General features: G+C 39.8%; 1 protein-coding gene across 35 annotated transcripts in view; it reads left to right on the top strand.

The window, feature by feature from the left end:
• The window catches only part of MBD1 (methyl-CpG binding domain protein 1), a 56,095-nt gene that overhangs the window by 15,226 nt on the left and 24,396 nt on the right, over window positions 1–16,473 (top strand). For 15 of the 35 annotated variants that reach the window (XM_061130979.1, XM_061130962.1, XM_061130955.1 and 12 more), the window contains 3 exons: window positions 3,141–3,324; window positions 7,064–7,293; window positions 7,784–7,957. In XM_061130979.1, coding sequence (XP_060986962.1) covers window positions 3,141–3,324; window positions 7,064–7,293; window positions 7,784–7,957 — 588 coding nt within the window. Of the gene's footprint in view, window positions 1–38; window positions 991–1,762; window positions 2,034–3,140; window positions 3,325–7,063; window positions 7,294–7,783; window positions 7,958–16,473 lie in introns of those variants that run through there. The other 20 variants (XM_061130994.1, XM_061130972.1, XM_061130984.1 and 17 more) reach the window with 4 other exon arrangements.

Raw genomic sequence — 16,473 nt, 5'->3', positions numbered from 1 at the left:
AAGGCTGTTGTCTTTGCATCTAATGCTGGAGCTTGAAGTCTGCAGGGCAGGCAATCGGGAAGGGAAGATGGATGTAAAATGTGGGAGACGGAGGACATACTGGCGCCCACGAGCATGAGCTGGAAACCGCAAGGATGGCCTGGAAGCCATGTCAGCCTCTCACCACCTCCAACTTCGATGACGTGGGTGTCCTGCAGAAGAAACTGGTGCCCTTCATCACAGAGTTAAATATGCATCTGGTCCAGGAATTAGAAAAGCTGAAGGAAGATCCTGGGGAAGGTGGAGCAGCTGCAGGCCTGGCTGCAGGCCTGGCTGCAGGCCTGACTGTTGCCCCATACCAACGAGGTGAGCCAGCAGATAAATGACGTGTGTGAACTGCAGCGGTGCCTGGTGCTCCTGCAGCAACCTTCCGAGTGTGCTGCTGCTTCGCGTCTGCCCTCCAATTCCCACGCACAGTCTCTCGTGGCCTGTCCTAACTGGAAGCATGCAGGGAAGGGGATACTGGGAAACGTAGCCTAGTCAAGGTGACACGTTACAAAGCCACCCTGCCATGAATCAGCTCCTAAGGGTCTCACAACTCACCTGAGGATAACTTGGTAAAGCTGCGTTGCTGAAAATGCAAAGCTGAAGACCATGGATTTCATGGTGACCCCAGCAAGTACAGAAATTCAAGCCCATCCAGAAAAAACTTGCTGGTCTCGGCTATTTTTGTGTCATTCATTCAGGTATCGAGAGCCTGACCCATGCTAGGCACTGTACTTAATACTGAGATTCAGGAATGAAAAAGATATAGTCCATGCAGTTTTATTAAATACATCAATATGTATTTACAAATGATGAATTTCCAACTTTATCGTGGAATTTAATGGTGAAAATACAGAATTCAGGAAACTGTTGGGAGGACAGCCCTTGCGTGACCTTGTTGGGGCACACTAGGCATTGGAAATAATATAGTTTATGCTGTTCTATTTTAAAATTATTTTTAAATGATTTTTATTGTCCCGTTTACTGATTTATATATACTTAGTGTTTTGGGGGGAAGTATCTTAATGGTGCTTAAGTGCTGATAGACTGCCTCTGAGAAACTGGTATAGAAAGTGGGTGGCAAGATCGAGGTCAGGTTCTGTTCAAGGATCTTGGGTGAATCACTTCTAGAGCCCCCTGGAGTTTGAGACTCCGTCGTCGTGCCCGGGCCGGTCCCGCCACCCTCCGAATACGCCCACCAGGGGGCGCTGGCGCCTGGACCCTGGTCCTCCGGCCAGGGCTGGAGAGACGCTGCCCCTCAACTCCCTGTCCCTGGGGCGTGGCCGCCCCTGGGCCGAGGCGGTCCAGAATCAGCGCAGAGGGAAGCCGACTCCCCTCTTCACAGTGGCTCCGCGGGCGAGACCGAAGCGGGATTAAATTACGGGATACGCCCGGGGTGAGGGCGCAGCGCGAGGAGCTCAGGACCGACGCCGGGACGTACCAGGGCCGCCGGGTGTCGCCGAGAGTCCGCTTCCCGTGTCGCCGAAAATTCACGTTGATGGGACCCTCCAGGCTCTGGACCTCGGAGGTTCCCACCGGGCGCCCGAGAATCTGGCTTTTGCCAAACCCCGCCCCTAGGCCGAGGGCGTCACCGCCCTTCTGAGGGTATGGTGTTACCAGACCAGATCAGCCAGCGGGCCAGGCACCCGTGGGAATCGAAGATCCAGCAACTAGCCCTCAGGACCCCGTCCAGGGAGCGGAGACGATCGTCTAATTTCTTTTCTTTCTTTTGTTTCAGGCTACGTAAACTCTTAGCAGTAAATGAAAATGAGTATTTTACCGAGCTTCAGTTGAAAGAAGAAGCATTATAGGAGATAAAAGACAAAATGAGAATTATTAAAAGAAATTTCAAAAGAGAAGAGACGTTATTTTGTGGCTGAAAGGCTGAACGAACAATTCAGGAAATGGAGTCCAAACCTAGAAACATGCCGCATGCAAAATCCGAAGTGGGCGGATTACAAATAATTAGGGAATGCTGATTTATAGTAAATTGCGGTCTTAAATTGGGATACGCAGTACTAGTGCTTTTGTTATTACACGTCAGTGACCTACTAGGTGCTAATTTTTTTCCTGTTAAAGTTCTATGTTCATCCTCATTGCAGAAAGTACCAAAGTGTCATTCTTATTTGACTTTTAGGTATTACCTACCACTTTTTGTGGCTCAGGTGGTAAAGATTCCGCCTGCAGTGCGGAAAACCTGGGTTCAGTCCGTGGGTTGGGAAGATCCCCTGGAGAAGGGAAAGGCTACACACTTTAGTATTCTGGCCTGGAGAATTCCATGAACTGTATAGTTCATGGGGTCGCAAAGAGTCGGGCAAGATTTCGACTTTGACTCACCAGTTTGCTCTTGAGCAGTTGTTCAGCTGTAGTCTCCACCTGTGCTGAGGGCCCCTTTTAGGTTTCCTCACTTGTGTTATGTTCTTTTTCTGCCTGGGATCCAGAATGCCAGAGCCTGATCACCGAAATTCTGATCCACCTCCTGGCCCTGGTCTTTATTGTGCCCAGTCAGATCGTGCCGCTGGCCCCCCCCCCCCCCCCCCCCCCGGCCTTCCCCCCAATCCTAGGGTTCCTCAAGTGTAAGCCGTGGTTTCCTGGTTTTATTAACAAATTTGTCACTACTGGTTGGGTTAACTGACAAACCAGTTAGGCTCTCTCAGCTTGTTTTAGCAGTAAGATGAGGATAATACCCGCTGTGCCATCAGTCAGGTATTTGTGAGACTGAAAGGCTTTATGTGTGAAAATACCTTTAAATTCCTGTAAAGAACTACGCTAATAAGGTTGTCATGTGATGATTTGCCCTGAAGGTTAACTTAGAGATGGTCTCAAAATTTGACCATCCTACAAAGTGTCCGATAACTTTTCTCATGCTTTTAGACATTACAGGATATAAATAGCAAAATCAATTGGAATGTAATTAAATCTTCGACTTTGCTTCGGGTTAAGGAGGCTTTTTTTCTGCTAGCAGTAAGGGAGCGAAGTCGGCGGGAGGCCTGGCCAAGGGCGGGGTGAGGACTGCGCAGACTCAGCTCTTACACTCCAAGAGGAAGTTGCGAGTGCCCGTTTCTATGGTCACCATGGTAACGGGACCAACTTCCGCCCCATTCACCTGTCCCTAGACCCCTGAGGCGCAACACTGGCAACCAGACCTGTGCATCTCACAAGCTCGTCCCGCTGGTACCTGTGGTTGGGGAACCGCGGCGAACACCGCCCCCGACCCGAGGGAGCTCCAAAATGTACAGCCAGCGGTTTGGCATCGTACAGAGAGAGGTTAAGGGGCCCACTCCCAAAGTGGTGACTGTGGTAAGCACGGGATATGTGTTTGGGGTCCTACCATTTTCTGTATCTTCCCCCATTTCAGGACCCAACCCAACCTTGGCACCCAGCAGGGGTTCTCTCAAGGGAAGCAGATGCCTGAGGCAGTAGTTTGATGTTTGAACGAGGGAGGAAAAAGGTCTCTTGCCTAGCTCTCGTACTTCGTCCCTCCCTACCCTTTTCCTCCCCGCGTCGGTTGTATTTAGTTTATGTATTTGGAGAAAAACCACTGGAGATCTTGAAGGTTGAAGATCTTGCAAGACGTATAAAAGAGGTCGTGCCCTTGAAATGCGGAGTGTGTGTGTCAAGGAAAGGGCGCTGGGTCAGGTGGCAGGAAATCTGGGGTCTGAACTGGCAGTGATTCAGCTGTACGGTCGGGACTAGTTCTGTACGCTTAGGAAAACCGTCTGTTGAAGAGTGCTGGACTATGGGGGTTTTGAGTGGTTTTAGGGCCCTTCCTTTGCTGACTCAACTGTAACAGAAACACCCGCAGGCCTGGGAATAGGAGGTTGGTTGCCTTTAAGGCAGTGGTGGTGGTAGGAGGCCAGGGGAACACTGTGCTGCAAAATTTGATGAGCGCCGCTCAGAACCTCGTTCAGCTGGTCCACGCACCTGCATTCCTTTGCTTCTACACACTAGTTTCCACAGGCTAGAAAACCTCCATGTGTAGTTAGGCAACGATAGAGGTATCACTTGAGTCCCTGCTGTGTGCACAGATCTGTGGAAGATACAGGGGTGAAAACATTGACCCTGGGAGATTTCGCTTTCTCTGAAAGTTTGATCCTTGCCTTCAAGTTGCTATCTAATTGCAGAAACAACTCGCTCACGCACAAAACCATTAAAGATTAACGCAGTGTGCCCCCACAGCTGATAACGGTGCCGTATTGTCTGTGTTGGCACGCTGTGGAAGAAAGAGCAGAGAGCATGAAAGGTATGGTTTTATTATGCCCTGTAATGCACATAGCAGTTGTCAGTTAATTTATAGACTTGCTCCCTCTTCTTTAGGTCCAGGGACTGTAGGATCTGGGTTTGGAAATGAGTAGACTGGAGTCTTTTCCAGTCTGTAGGGTTTGAGGTGATTATTATTTTCTTTATGAGGGACAGTAATGGATGTACTTTGGGTTTTGTATCTGAACCCTGAGTTCAGCTGGGCTACTGGTCAGGTGACATTCCTTGTGTCGGAAACCAATAAGGATTTCCATTCCACCAAATTACCACCAAACCAGAGAAGCAGGCCTATTGAATATTTTATGTTTATAGAAGAAGAAAGAGGAAAGGGAAAAGGTCAGAGCTGGTGTATCTCAGGTATCAGAGTGTGATAAGAAGTGTGGATGTTAGAGGTTGTAGAGTTGTGATGGGAGAAGAGTTAAAACCACCAGAGGTGAGACTTGAATGCTAAACAATTTCTTCAAGAGAAGGTGGTGAAAGATGTAATGTCTGAAGTAATGAAGCAGCAAAAGGAGCAGCTGTTTGGTGAGTGCCTCCTAGGGACCTAGTTATTTACTTCTTGAAATAATTTTTTTGAGGAAGCTATTTGTTTTGCTCTTTTTGACAGGTGAGAAAACTGAGACTTAAAGAGGTTAAGTAACTTGCTCAAGATCACACAGTTATCAGTAGAGGCCATCTTACCTAGGCTTGTAAGATGTTATTCTTTAAGACATTAAACTGTAATAGTAGAAACTAATTTGAGATGTTACAGTAACAAAAGCTTTCGGTGACCTTGAAAGTACAGGGTAGTTGTGAAACCCTTTATTCTGATTTTAGCATGGTTTAAGAGTTGCAATGTCCAGTATGGTGGCCACTAGCCACAAATCTGAGCACTTGTAGCATGCCTAGAGTCACGTATTGAGATAATAATATTTTGGATATATTGGTTAAATAAAAATATATTAAAATTAATTCCCCCTGTTTCTCTTTATTTTTTAAAATACAGCTGCATCAATGTTAAATTGCAGATCTGGTTTATATTATTTTTCTGTTAAACAGTACAGGTTTTGAGCACATAATGCTGAGACTGCATGGATTGGCACCATCTTGTTAGGGAACTCCAGATCATACTTTATTCATCCAGAGACGGGGTCCTCCCTGACCACAAAGTCTTCCTATCCAGGATGCCACAGCCTTAAAGGGCTTCCTAATTCCTTGCTACTGTTCAGTCTGTTTCTCGCTGCCCTCCACTGCTGTTTCCTCTTTCGTCAAAATATGCCTCAGAGCCTGACGCTTGCGCTGATGACTTAAGACAGTTGATTCCTGAAGGCCTTGGCACTTGGTTCCTGCTCTCAGCCCGTCTGTCTACTCGGACCCTGAGTGTGTCCTGCTCAGGGTGCAGCCTTGACCCAACTCTGCTTTGTTATCACTGAATCTGCGTTCATAGGATGCCATGCATGTTAGAGAACAGTAGTTAACTAAATCTAGGCTCTAAATAATTTCAGTATGAACTAGCTACTTCCCATGATGTAACCTTCGCCATCACCTTCTGTCTCCAACCTACCTCAGCTTTGTATTATCTTGTTCAACTATTCTAGGCACCCATATGTATAGCCCGAACCTTGAATCTTGTCATGAGGCTGTCTTCAAATGTTGATTTCCTTTCCTTAGAGACTCCTATACCAAGTTTCAATGCCAGTCTTCTGGTAATCCAGACAGTGATGCTCTCAGTGTAAATAATCAGACTGACTCTCTGCCACGAGTTAAAGCCTTTGTTACGGAGCATCGGCACACCAGAGTCTGACTGCTCACCTAAGGGTGACTTGATAAACCTGGCTGAAAATACAAAGCTCAAAACCATGGGTTTCATGGTGGCCCCAGGAGGGGCAGGAGTCACATCAAGCCCACCCATGAACAGATTCATTCATTCATCTTTCCTCTTCATTCATACTGAGAACTTGATGCTGGTAGGCAGGCTTCATGCTAGCAATGAAGAAATAAAAAAGATATAGTCCGTATGATTTTAGCAAATGTGTCAATATTTATTCACAATGGTGTATGCATTTCCAACTTTTTGGTGAAAGTTTGTATAAAATGAACATGTTTACAGAAATTCAAGTTATCCCAGAATGTCAGGAGCACAGCTCTTGCATTAAATTTCTGGGGACAGTAGAAATAGGAATCAAATTCTGCCATTAGCTTTTTTTTTTTTTTTTTTCCTCTTTTCTTTCCCTTCCTCCCTTTCTGTCTTCCTTGCTTCCTTCTTAGTAAAGGATATCTCACTGTCACAACTTGTTATGTATATCCTATATACTTAGTGAGTAGTTTATTTTAATTGAAAGAATTTTGATGGTGGTAACTATGTTGTCAGAGCTCTGAAAAGCAAGGTGGGATAGTAGGTGGCAAGATTAAGGTCAGGAATTAGAAGACCTTTAATTCTTGTTCTACCCATTTCTGCCCTAACTACTTAGAGCACTTTGGGCAAATAACTTAAGTCTCTGATTTGATTAGCTAATCTCTGGAGTCCCATTCAAAATTTTAACTTTATAATTCCATGAACTTTTATTCAAATGACATTTGAGAAATATTTGAGACTTATTTGATGACATCTTAGGTACAGGTTTCAAAGAATCAAACAAGTTACATCTTAGACACTTAAGTTGTTTACAGTTATAGCAGGATATATTAGTTTTATATACCAAGTTTTGTTTAATACGAGTATTGGTGGATTAACTGAAAATATGCAGTTGATTTTGGGTCTATTATAAGTGATACTTGCTTTTTGTTGTTGTTGTTTCAGAGAGCCAAGCCTCCCAAAGGCCAAGGAGCTGAGCATCATCTGGAAAGAATCCAACAAAGTCATCAGAAACATCATGCTATTTTGGCCTCCATTAAGTCATTCGAGCGGGATCGCTTGAAAACTGAGTGGGACCAGCACAATGACCGCAAGTTTGTGGACAGTCTTGTGAAAGCAAGAGTCAAGGATGCCATGCAAGGGTTTATCATCAACACTGAAGAAAGACGAAATAAGTAAGGCTTAAAAACTGGCTAATCCAGACTCTGAGACATTCCTGAAACTAGAGTCTGAGAGTGACCAATCAAAAATCAAGTGAATTTTTATAGTGAGGATCATGGCTGAGTTATTCTTATTCCTACCAAACCAATAGCTTAATTTTCACTTGTGATAACCTATTGATAAAGATCAAAAGAACATATTGTATCATATTTTGTCATTATAATGAAAATCTTGCTCGTTTTGCTTTTTTTGTTGAAATATAGATCACATATCTCATCTGTACGTGATCAAATAAAATGTGGCGTAGATTAGTCTCTATTGCTTTAGGTGACAACTCATTTTATGGAATACTGTAATGACCTTTCCTTCTTACAAAATTTATGACTGAACATATATTTCTGAAATTGAATTTAACAAAATAAAAATCAATTGGTGAAATGGTGCATATAGCATGACAGTTTTAATTCTTTTGCTTGTTGTTGTCATTTTGTTTTGTGAACCTAGGTTACGTGAACTTTTAGCATCAGAAGAAAATGAGTATTTTACTGAAATGCAATTGAAAGAAGAAACAATTGAGGAGAAAAAAGATAGAATGAGAGATAAAATAAGATTATTAAGAGAGAAGAAAGAAAAAGAGAGACAGGATTTTGTGGCTGAAAAGCTAGACCAGCAATTCAGGTAATGATGTCAGAAAAACATACACAGAGAATCTGAAGTTGGTATATTAAAAATTATTTAGGAGGACTGATTTACAGTAAAGTGTAGCCTTAACAGGGCACAGCAGTTGTACATTTAAGTCTTGGTAATTATACATACATCATTGCACTAAGAAGTTTTGTCTGTTTGCTTTCTGGTGATAATGCATAAGATTTATTCTCAGCGTATTTCAAGTATACAATACAGTATTATTACCTGTAGTCCCCATACTCTACATTCAGTTCAGTTCAGTTCAGTCGCTCAGTCGTGTCCGACTCTTTGCAATCCCATGAACTGCAGCACGCCAGGCCTCCCTGTCTATCACCAACTCCTGGAGCCTACCCAAACTCATGTTCATTGAGTTGGTGATGCCATCCAACCATCTCATCCTCTGTCATCCCCTTTTCCTCCTGCCCTCAATCTTTCCCAGCATCAGGGTCTTTTCAAATGAGTCAGTTCTTCGTATCAGGTGGTCAAAGTGTTGGAGTTTCAGCTTCAACATCAGTCCTTCCAATAAACACTCAGGACTGATCTCCTTTAGGATGGACTGATTGGATCTCCTTGCAGTCCAAGGGACTCTCAAGAGTCTTCTCCAACACCATAGTTCAAAAGCATCACTTCTTCGGCGCTCAGCTTTCTTTATAGTCCAACTCTCACATCCATACATGACCATTGGAAAAACCATAGCCTTGACTAGACGGACCTTTGTTGACAAAGTAATGTCTCTGCTTTTTAATATGCTGTCTAGGTTGGTCATAGCTTTCCTTCCAAGGAGTAAGCGTCTTTCAATTTCATGGCTACACTCACCATCTGCAGTGATTTTGGAGCCCCCCAAAATAGTCAGCCACTGTTTCCACTGTTTCCCCATCTATTTGCCATGAAGTGATTGCAAATGCCAGATGCCATGATCTTAGTTTTCTGAATGTTGAGCTGTAAGCCAACTTTTTCACCCTCCTGTTTCACTTTCACCAAGAGGCTCTTCTTCACGTTTTGCCATAAGGGTCGTGTCATTTGCATATCTGAAGTTATTGATATTTATCCCAGCAATCCTGATTCCAGCCTGTGATTCATCCAGCCCAGCGTTTCTCATAATGTACTCTGCATATAAGTTAAATAAGCATACTCTATACTAGATCCCCAAAACTTATTCATTCATCTTATAACTGAAAATTTATATCCTTTGAGCAAATCTTCCCTTTTCTCCGATCCCCTAGCCCCTGAGAACTGACATTCTGCTCTCTGTTTCTATATGTCAAACCTTTTTCCCCCTTAGATTCCATGTTTAGTGAGATCATACAGTATTTGTCTTTCTCTGTCCAGCCTATTTCACTTAGTATTATATCCTGCAGGTTCATCCATGTTGTCTCAAAGAGCAGAATTTTCTTTTTTATGCTGAGTAATATTCCATTCCTGAAGTAGGAAATGTCAACCCACTCCAGTATTCTTGCCTGGAAAATTCCATGGGCAGAGGAGCCTGGTGGGCTACAATCCATGGGGCCACAAAGAGTCAGACATGACTGGGTGCACAATATTCCATTCCACAATTTCTTTATCCATTCATACCTCAGTAAACAGTTTGTTTCCACATGGTAGTTCTAGTTTCAATTTTTGAGGGCTCTCCATACTGTTTTTCATAATGGCTCTACCAATTTGTATTTCCACCACAGTGTACAAAGGTGTCCTTTTTTCTACATCCTTGCCAACATTTGTCATCTCTTTTATCTTTTTTTTGTAATAGCCATCCTAACAGGTATGAGGTGATAATCTCATTGTGGCTTTGATTGGCATTTTTATGGTGATTTGTGATGTTGAGTACCTTTTCACATACTTGTTGGCCATTTGTATGTCTTCTTGGAAAAATGCCTATTTCAGGGCTTTTGTTCATTTTTGTAGTCAGATTATTTGTTTTTTGCTATTGAGTTATATGAGTTTCTTACATATACTAGATATTAACCTTTTAATAGATACATGACTTGAAAATATTCTCTCCCATTCTGTAGGTTGCCTTTTTACTTTGTTGTTTCCATTGCTGTGAAGAGACTTTTTATTAATAATTGGATATAGTCCCACTTGTTTATTTTTTATTTTGTTGCCTTTGCTTTTAGTGTCTTATCCAAAAAATCATTGTCAAGACCAATGTCAAGTATCTTTTTCCTTATGTTTTCTTCTAAATATTTTACAGTTTCAGGTCTTAATGTTTAAGTTTTTAATCCATTTTGAGTTAATTTTTGTGAATGGTGATCCAGTTTTATTCTTTTGCCTATGGTCATTGAGTTTTACCAAGGTTGTTTATTGAAGAGACTGTCCTTTCCCTGTTGTGTGTTCTTGGCCTCTTTTAAAGGACTGGTTGACCATATATATGATACATGGAATTCTTTCTGGGCCCCCTGTTCTGTTCCACTGCTCTGAAAGTGAAAGTTGCTTAGTCATGTCCAACTCTTTGCGACCCCATAGACTATACAGTCCATGGAATTCTCTAGGGCCAGAATACTGGATTGGGTAGCCTTTCCCTTCTCCAGGGAATCTTCCCAACCCAGGGATTGAACCCAGGTCTCCCACATTGCAGGTGGATTCTTTACCAGCAGAGCCACAAGGGAAGCCCAAGAATACTGGAGTGGGTAGCATACACATTCTCCAGCAGATCTTCCTGACCCAGGAATCAAACTGGGGTCTCCTCTTTGCAGGAGGATTCTTTACCAACTGAGTATTGCTCTATTCATTTGTTTTTATGCCACTAACATTACTGTTTTGATTATCATAGCTTTGTAATATAGTTTGAAATCAAATGTGTGATGCTTCCAGCATTGTTCCTCTTTATCAAGATTGCTTTGGCTATTTGAGATCTTTTGTAATTCCATTGAAATTTTAGGATTTTTTTCTATTTCTGTGAAAATGCCATTGGAATTTTGATAGGGATTGCATTGAATGTAGGTCACTTTGGGTAGTAAGGACATTTTATTAATAACAATATTCCAACCCAAGGACAAAGGATATCTTTCCATTTATTTGAATCTTCAGTTTCTTTCATCAGTAGCTTATAATTTTCAGTGTACAGATCTTTAACCTCCTTGCTTAAATTCATTCCTATTTTTATTATTTTTGAAGCTATTGTTTTGCAAATAGGATTTTTCTCTTAATTTCTCTTTCAGGTGGTTCATTTTTAGTGTATAAAAATGCAGCTGATTTCTGTTCATTAATGTCAATTCCTGTAGCTTTACTGAATTTGCTGATTAGTTCTAACACTTTTTGATGGAATCTTTAGGGTTTTCTATATATATAAAGTAAGATCATGTCATCTGCAAACAGACAGTTTTACTTCCACTTCTTCATTTTAGATATATTTATTTCTTTTTCTTGCCTAACTGTTCTGGCTAGGATTTCCAGTACTATGTTGAATAAAAGTGGCAAGAGTGGGCACCCTTGTCTTATGCCTGATTTTAAGAAAAAGCCTTCAAGTTTTTACTTTTGAACATGGTGTTAGCTGTGTGCTAGTTATGTATAGCCTTTATTGTGTTGAGCTACATTCCTTCTACACTTAATTTGTTGAGAAAGAGTTTTTTTTTTATCATGAATTTGTCAAATTTCTTTCGTAGCTATTAAGATGATCATATAATGTTTATCCTTCATTCTGTTAATGTGATGTGGCACATTTACTGATTTGCATATACTCAACTATTCTTGCATCCCAAGGATAAATTGTGCTTGATTATGGTATGTGATTCTTCTAATATGCTAGTATTGTACTGAGGATTTTCACATTTGTATTCATCAGGGATATTGGAAGTATTCTCTCTCCTTCATTTTTTTGGGAGGATTTGAGAAAGGTTGGTATTAATTCTTTAAATGTTTGGTAGAACTCACCAGTGAAACCATCTGGTCCTGGGCTGCTTTTTTGGGAGTTTTGATTACTGATTCAGTGTCCTTACTCATTATTGGTCTTTTCAGATTTTCTGTTTTGTCATGATTCAGTCTTGGTAGGTTATATGTATCTAGGAATCAATCCATTTTTTTTAGATTATCTAATTTGTTTGCATATAATTGTTCATAATAGTCTCTCATGATCCCTTGTATTTTTACAGTATCAGTTGTAAAGTTTCCTTTTTTATTTCTAATTTTATTTATTTGAATCTTCTTTTCTTAGGTAGTTGAGCTAAAGATTGTCAATTTTACCTCTTTGAAAAAACAGCTATTAGTTTCACTGATATGTTTATCATTTTTGTAGTCTCTGTTTCCTTTACTTCCATTCTGATCTTTGTTATTTCCTTTCTTCTGATTACTTTGGGCTTAATTTATTCTTTATAATGCCTTGAGGTTTAAAGTCAGATTTTTGAGATCTTTCTTTTCTCTTAATATAGGTGTTTATTGTAATAAACTTCCTTCTTAAAGGGACTTTTGCTGCATCTCATAATTTTGGATATGTTGTATTTCCATTTTCATTTAAGATTTTTTTTTTATTTCCCCTTTGATTTCTTTTTTGACCCATTGGTTGTTCAGGAGTGTGTTTTTTCTAATTTCCACACATCTATTAATTTTTCCAGCTTTCTTTCTGTTATTGATTGCTAGTTTTATGCCACTGTGGTTAAAAAAAAGATACATTATTTCAATCTTTTTAAATTTAAGACTTTTTTGTGATGTGGCATGTGATCTATCTTGGAGAATGCTCCATGTGTACTTGAGAAGATTATGTATTCTAGTAGATGGAATGTTCTGTGTATGTGTGTTAGATTCATTTGATCTAAAGTATACTTCAATCTGTTGTTTCCTTATTGATTTTCTGTCTCGATGATCTATGCACTGCTAAAATGGAATATTGAAGTCTCCTGCTATTACTGCACTGCTGTTTATTTTTCCCTTTATATCTGTTAATCTTTGTTTAACGTATTTATGTGCTCTGATATTGAGTGCATATACTGCTGACCCCTCGAACAACACAGACTCGGAAGGTCCACTTAAATGTGTTTTCTTCCCAGTAAACGTAGTACTATATGATCTGGGATTAGTTAAATCTGCAGATGTGGAACCATGGATATGGAAGGCTGACTACAGAACTTGAGCATCTGTGGATTTTGTTATCTGTGGCAGATCCTCAAAGGAATCTGCTACAGGTAGGAAGGGATGACTTTATAATTGTCATGTCCTCTTGATGAACTGACCCTGTCTCTTGCTACATCTTTTGAGTTAAGGTCTATTTTGTCTAAGTGTAACTGCTTCCGCTCTCTTTTGGTTTCTACTTTCATAGAGTATCTTTCTCCATCCCTTGACTTTAAAGCCATGTAGCCTTAAACCTGAAGCAGGTCCGTTTTAAGCAGCAGATTGTTGGATCTTGTTTTTTATCCATTTGGCCCCTCTATCTTTGAATTCTCAGATTTTTTTCTTCCTCTTGTTTGTTCGTGTCTGAGGTTGATGCTGTCTTTTGGATTTTTATTTCATGCATTGTATTTTTCAGCTCCAGAATTTCTGTTTGGTTCTTTTTGACGATTTCTATCTTTATTGAACTTCTCATTTTGTTCCTATGTTGTTTTCCTGATTTTGTTGAGTCATCTATCAGTATTCTAACTCACTGACCTTCCTGAAAGCAATTGTTTTGAGTTCTTTAGCAGGTAGTTTGTGTATCTCTATTTCCTTAGGATTGCTTACTAGAAAAGCATTGTCTTCCTTTGTTGGTGTATATTTTCCTTCATTTTTGTATTCTTTGAAGACTTGTATGGCTATGTTTGCATGTGAAGAAGTATTTACCCCTTCCAGCCTTTACTGACTGACTTCAGGAAAGAAATACCTTCACCAATCAGTCCAGTTAGGGATTCTAAGACTTTCTCATACCCTTTCTGTGGATGCACCTGATCTACACTTGTCTGTAACCCATGTAAAGCATAGCCTCACCACCTGTCTTTGTTAGGATCTAGATACTCCCTACTGGCTACTGGAGGAGAAAATGCTGTAAGGGGCAAAGGGGAAACTAGGAAGTGAATTTCAACGGACCATTAGTATATTTCCCACTTTCTAGTAAATGTTTTTTTTTTTTCTTTATTACACAGTAAGAAAAATGAAGTTTCATAAGTGGTTTGGACTCTTAAAATGCTTATTAATTTGGTAACAATTATAAAGATTTCATAAAGATATCTCATATAACTGAGTATACAACTTCATTTGTATACCTTGCTAGTTAGATGAATTAATTAGAATTTTAGAAGAAATAGTTATATCCTGCAACAGTAGTCCATGTTATCCATGGGGCATACATTCCAAGATCCCCAGTAAATGTCTGAAACTGAATTCTGTGTACACTATGTTTTTCTCCTATACACCCCTATGACAAAGTTTAATTTATAAATTAGTTACATTTCAGAGATTAGTAACAATTGTGGATAATAAAATGGAGTGTATAACAATATACTCTAATAAAATTTGTGAATGTGGTCTCCCTCTCTCTCTCTGTGTCTCAAAATATCTTATTGTACTGTATTCACCTTCTTCTTGTGATGATGTGAAATTAATAAAATGTCTATATGGTAAGTAAGATGAATGATGTGATGTGCACGTGTGTGTGTGCTAAGTCACTTCAGTTGTCCGACTCTGTGACCCTGTGGCCTGTAGCCTGCGAGGCTCCTCTATCCATAGGATTCTCCAGGCAAGAATACTGGAGTGAGTTGCCATACCCTTCTCCAGGGGATCTTCCTGACCCAGGGCTCAAACTCAGGTCTACTTAAGCCTCTTAAGTAGGTTCTTTACCACTGGCGCCACCTGGGAAGCTCCGTATTGTGATGTAGCATTAGGCTATTGACCTGACTGCAGGTCATCTGCTTTGGGTGATCCTGGATCATTGATCTGTGACGATGTTGATGACTGAATGTCAGGAACAGATGATGTCAGTTGTTGGAGATCCCAAGCAGAATGGAGCTGGGCAGTACAAAATTTCATCACACTTAAGAACAATGTGCAATTGAAAACTTTTTAACTTGTTACTTCGGGAGTTTTCCATTTAATGTTTTCAGAATATAGCTGACCATGGGTAATAGAAACTGTGGAAAGTGAAATGGTGGATAAGGGAGACTACCATAATTTACTTGAAAGCAAACCGTTTTCAGTGTTTTTTAATGCAGTACTTCTAACAGAACTGCAATATAAATATAGTTTAAATTCATTATAAGAGTGAAAGGCCAGGATTAAATTTTGATCAAGGATACTAAATTATGCCCCATTACTGCAAATATAATTGAAGCTTTAATGTATGTATAAAGCAAGATGAAATTATTCCTCTTCCTCTGTTTCCCCTTCTTCTTCCTTTTAGTATCCCATTGTATAAATATGCCACAGTTTATTCATTCTCCAGGTTATAGGCTTTTCATGTATTTCTAGTTTTGGATCCTTATGAATAAAGCTGCTGTGGACATTCTTGTACATGTCTTCTGGCAGATAAGTACATTAATTTCTTTTAGTATATTTAGTGGCATACCTAGAATATTTGATAATTAGAATGGGTCATTTTTTATTGTTCCAGGTCTTCTAAACAGCAAAATTACTTTCAGTAACAATAATGAAAGGAAATGAATAATAACAACAAGATAACCAGTGACTTTTTAAACTTTTTACTTGTAGATAATTATGTATTCACAGAAATTGTAAAGATAGTACAGAAATACCATATATTCTTACCCCAGTTTTCCTTCAGTGGTTATAACACAATATCATACAAGGAAATTGACATTGGCATAATGTATATGTATAATTCTGTGCCATTTTATCATGTATGTGGATCCATCTAATACCCCACACAATCAAGAACTATTCCATCACCACAAGGGTCTTCCCTGTGCTTCCCTTTATAGTCACAACTACCACTTTCACCCTCATCTTCATAATTTCCTGATATTGTATATATGAACTTGTACAATATGTGATCTGTCAAAATTGGCCTTTTTCAATGAATTGTCTTTGAAGTTCATCTAAATTGCTGCATGTATTAATAGTTTGTCATTTTGTATTGCTGAGTAGTATCCCATTGTGTGGATATATTTAAATTTCTGTAAACCATTCACTTATTGACGTACATGTTGATTGTTTCTAGTTTTTATCTATTATGAATGAATCTAATATGAACATTTGTGTTCACATATTTGTGTGAACGTAAATTTTCCTTTCTCTCAGATAATTGCCATATGCTGGGTGTTATATGTATATTTAATTTTGTAAGAAACTAATAAGTTATTTTCCAACATGGCTGTATGATTTTATATTTCTACCAGTAATGTATAAAAGATCAAGTTTTTTCATGTCTTTGCCAGCTTTTGATACTGTCATTATTAGGACAGAGGTGTGCAGTTATATTTCATTGTGGCTTTAATTGGCATTTCCTTAATGGGTTGTGATGTTGAGCAACTTTTCATATGCTTGTTTGCCATGTGTATATTCAATTTGGTGAAATGTATCTTCATGTCTTTTGCCCATTTTCTAATTGGATTAGCTGTTGAGTATTGAGAATTCTTTGTATATTCCAGATA

This window comes from Dama dama, chromosome 27, assembly GCF_033118175.1.
Source record: "Dama dama isolate Ldn47 chromosome 27, ASM3311817v1, whole genome shotgun sequence".
Taxonomy (NCBI): Eukaryota; Metazoa; Chordata; class Mammalia; order Artiodactyla; family Cervidae; genus Dama; species Dama dama.
Note: the sequence above shows the minus strand (reverse complement) of the source record. Positions and strands in the feature narration are given on the sequence as shown.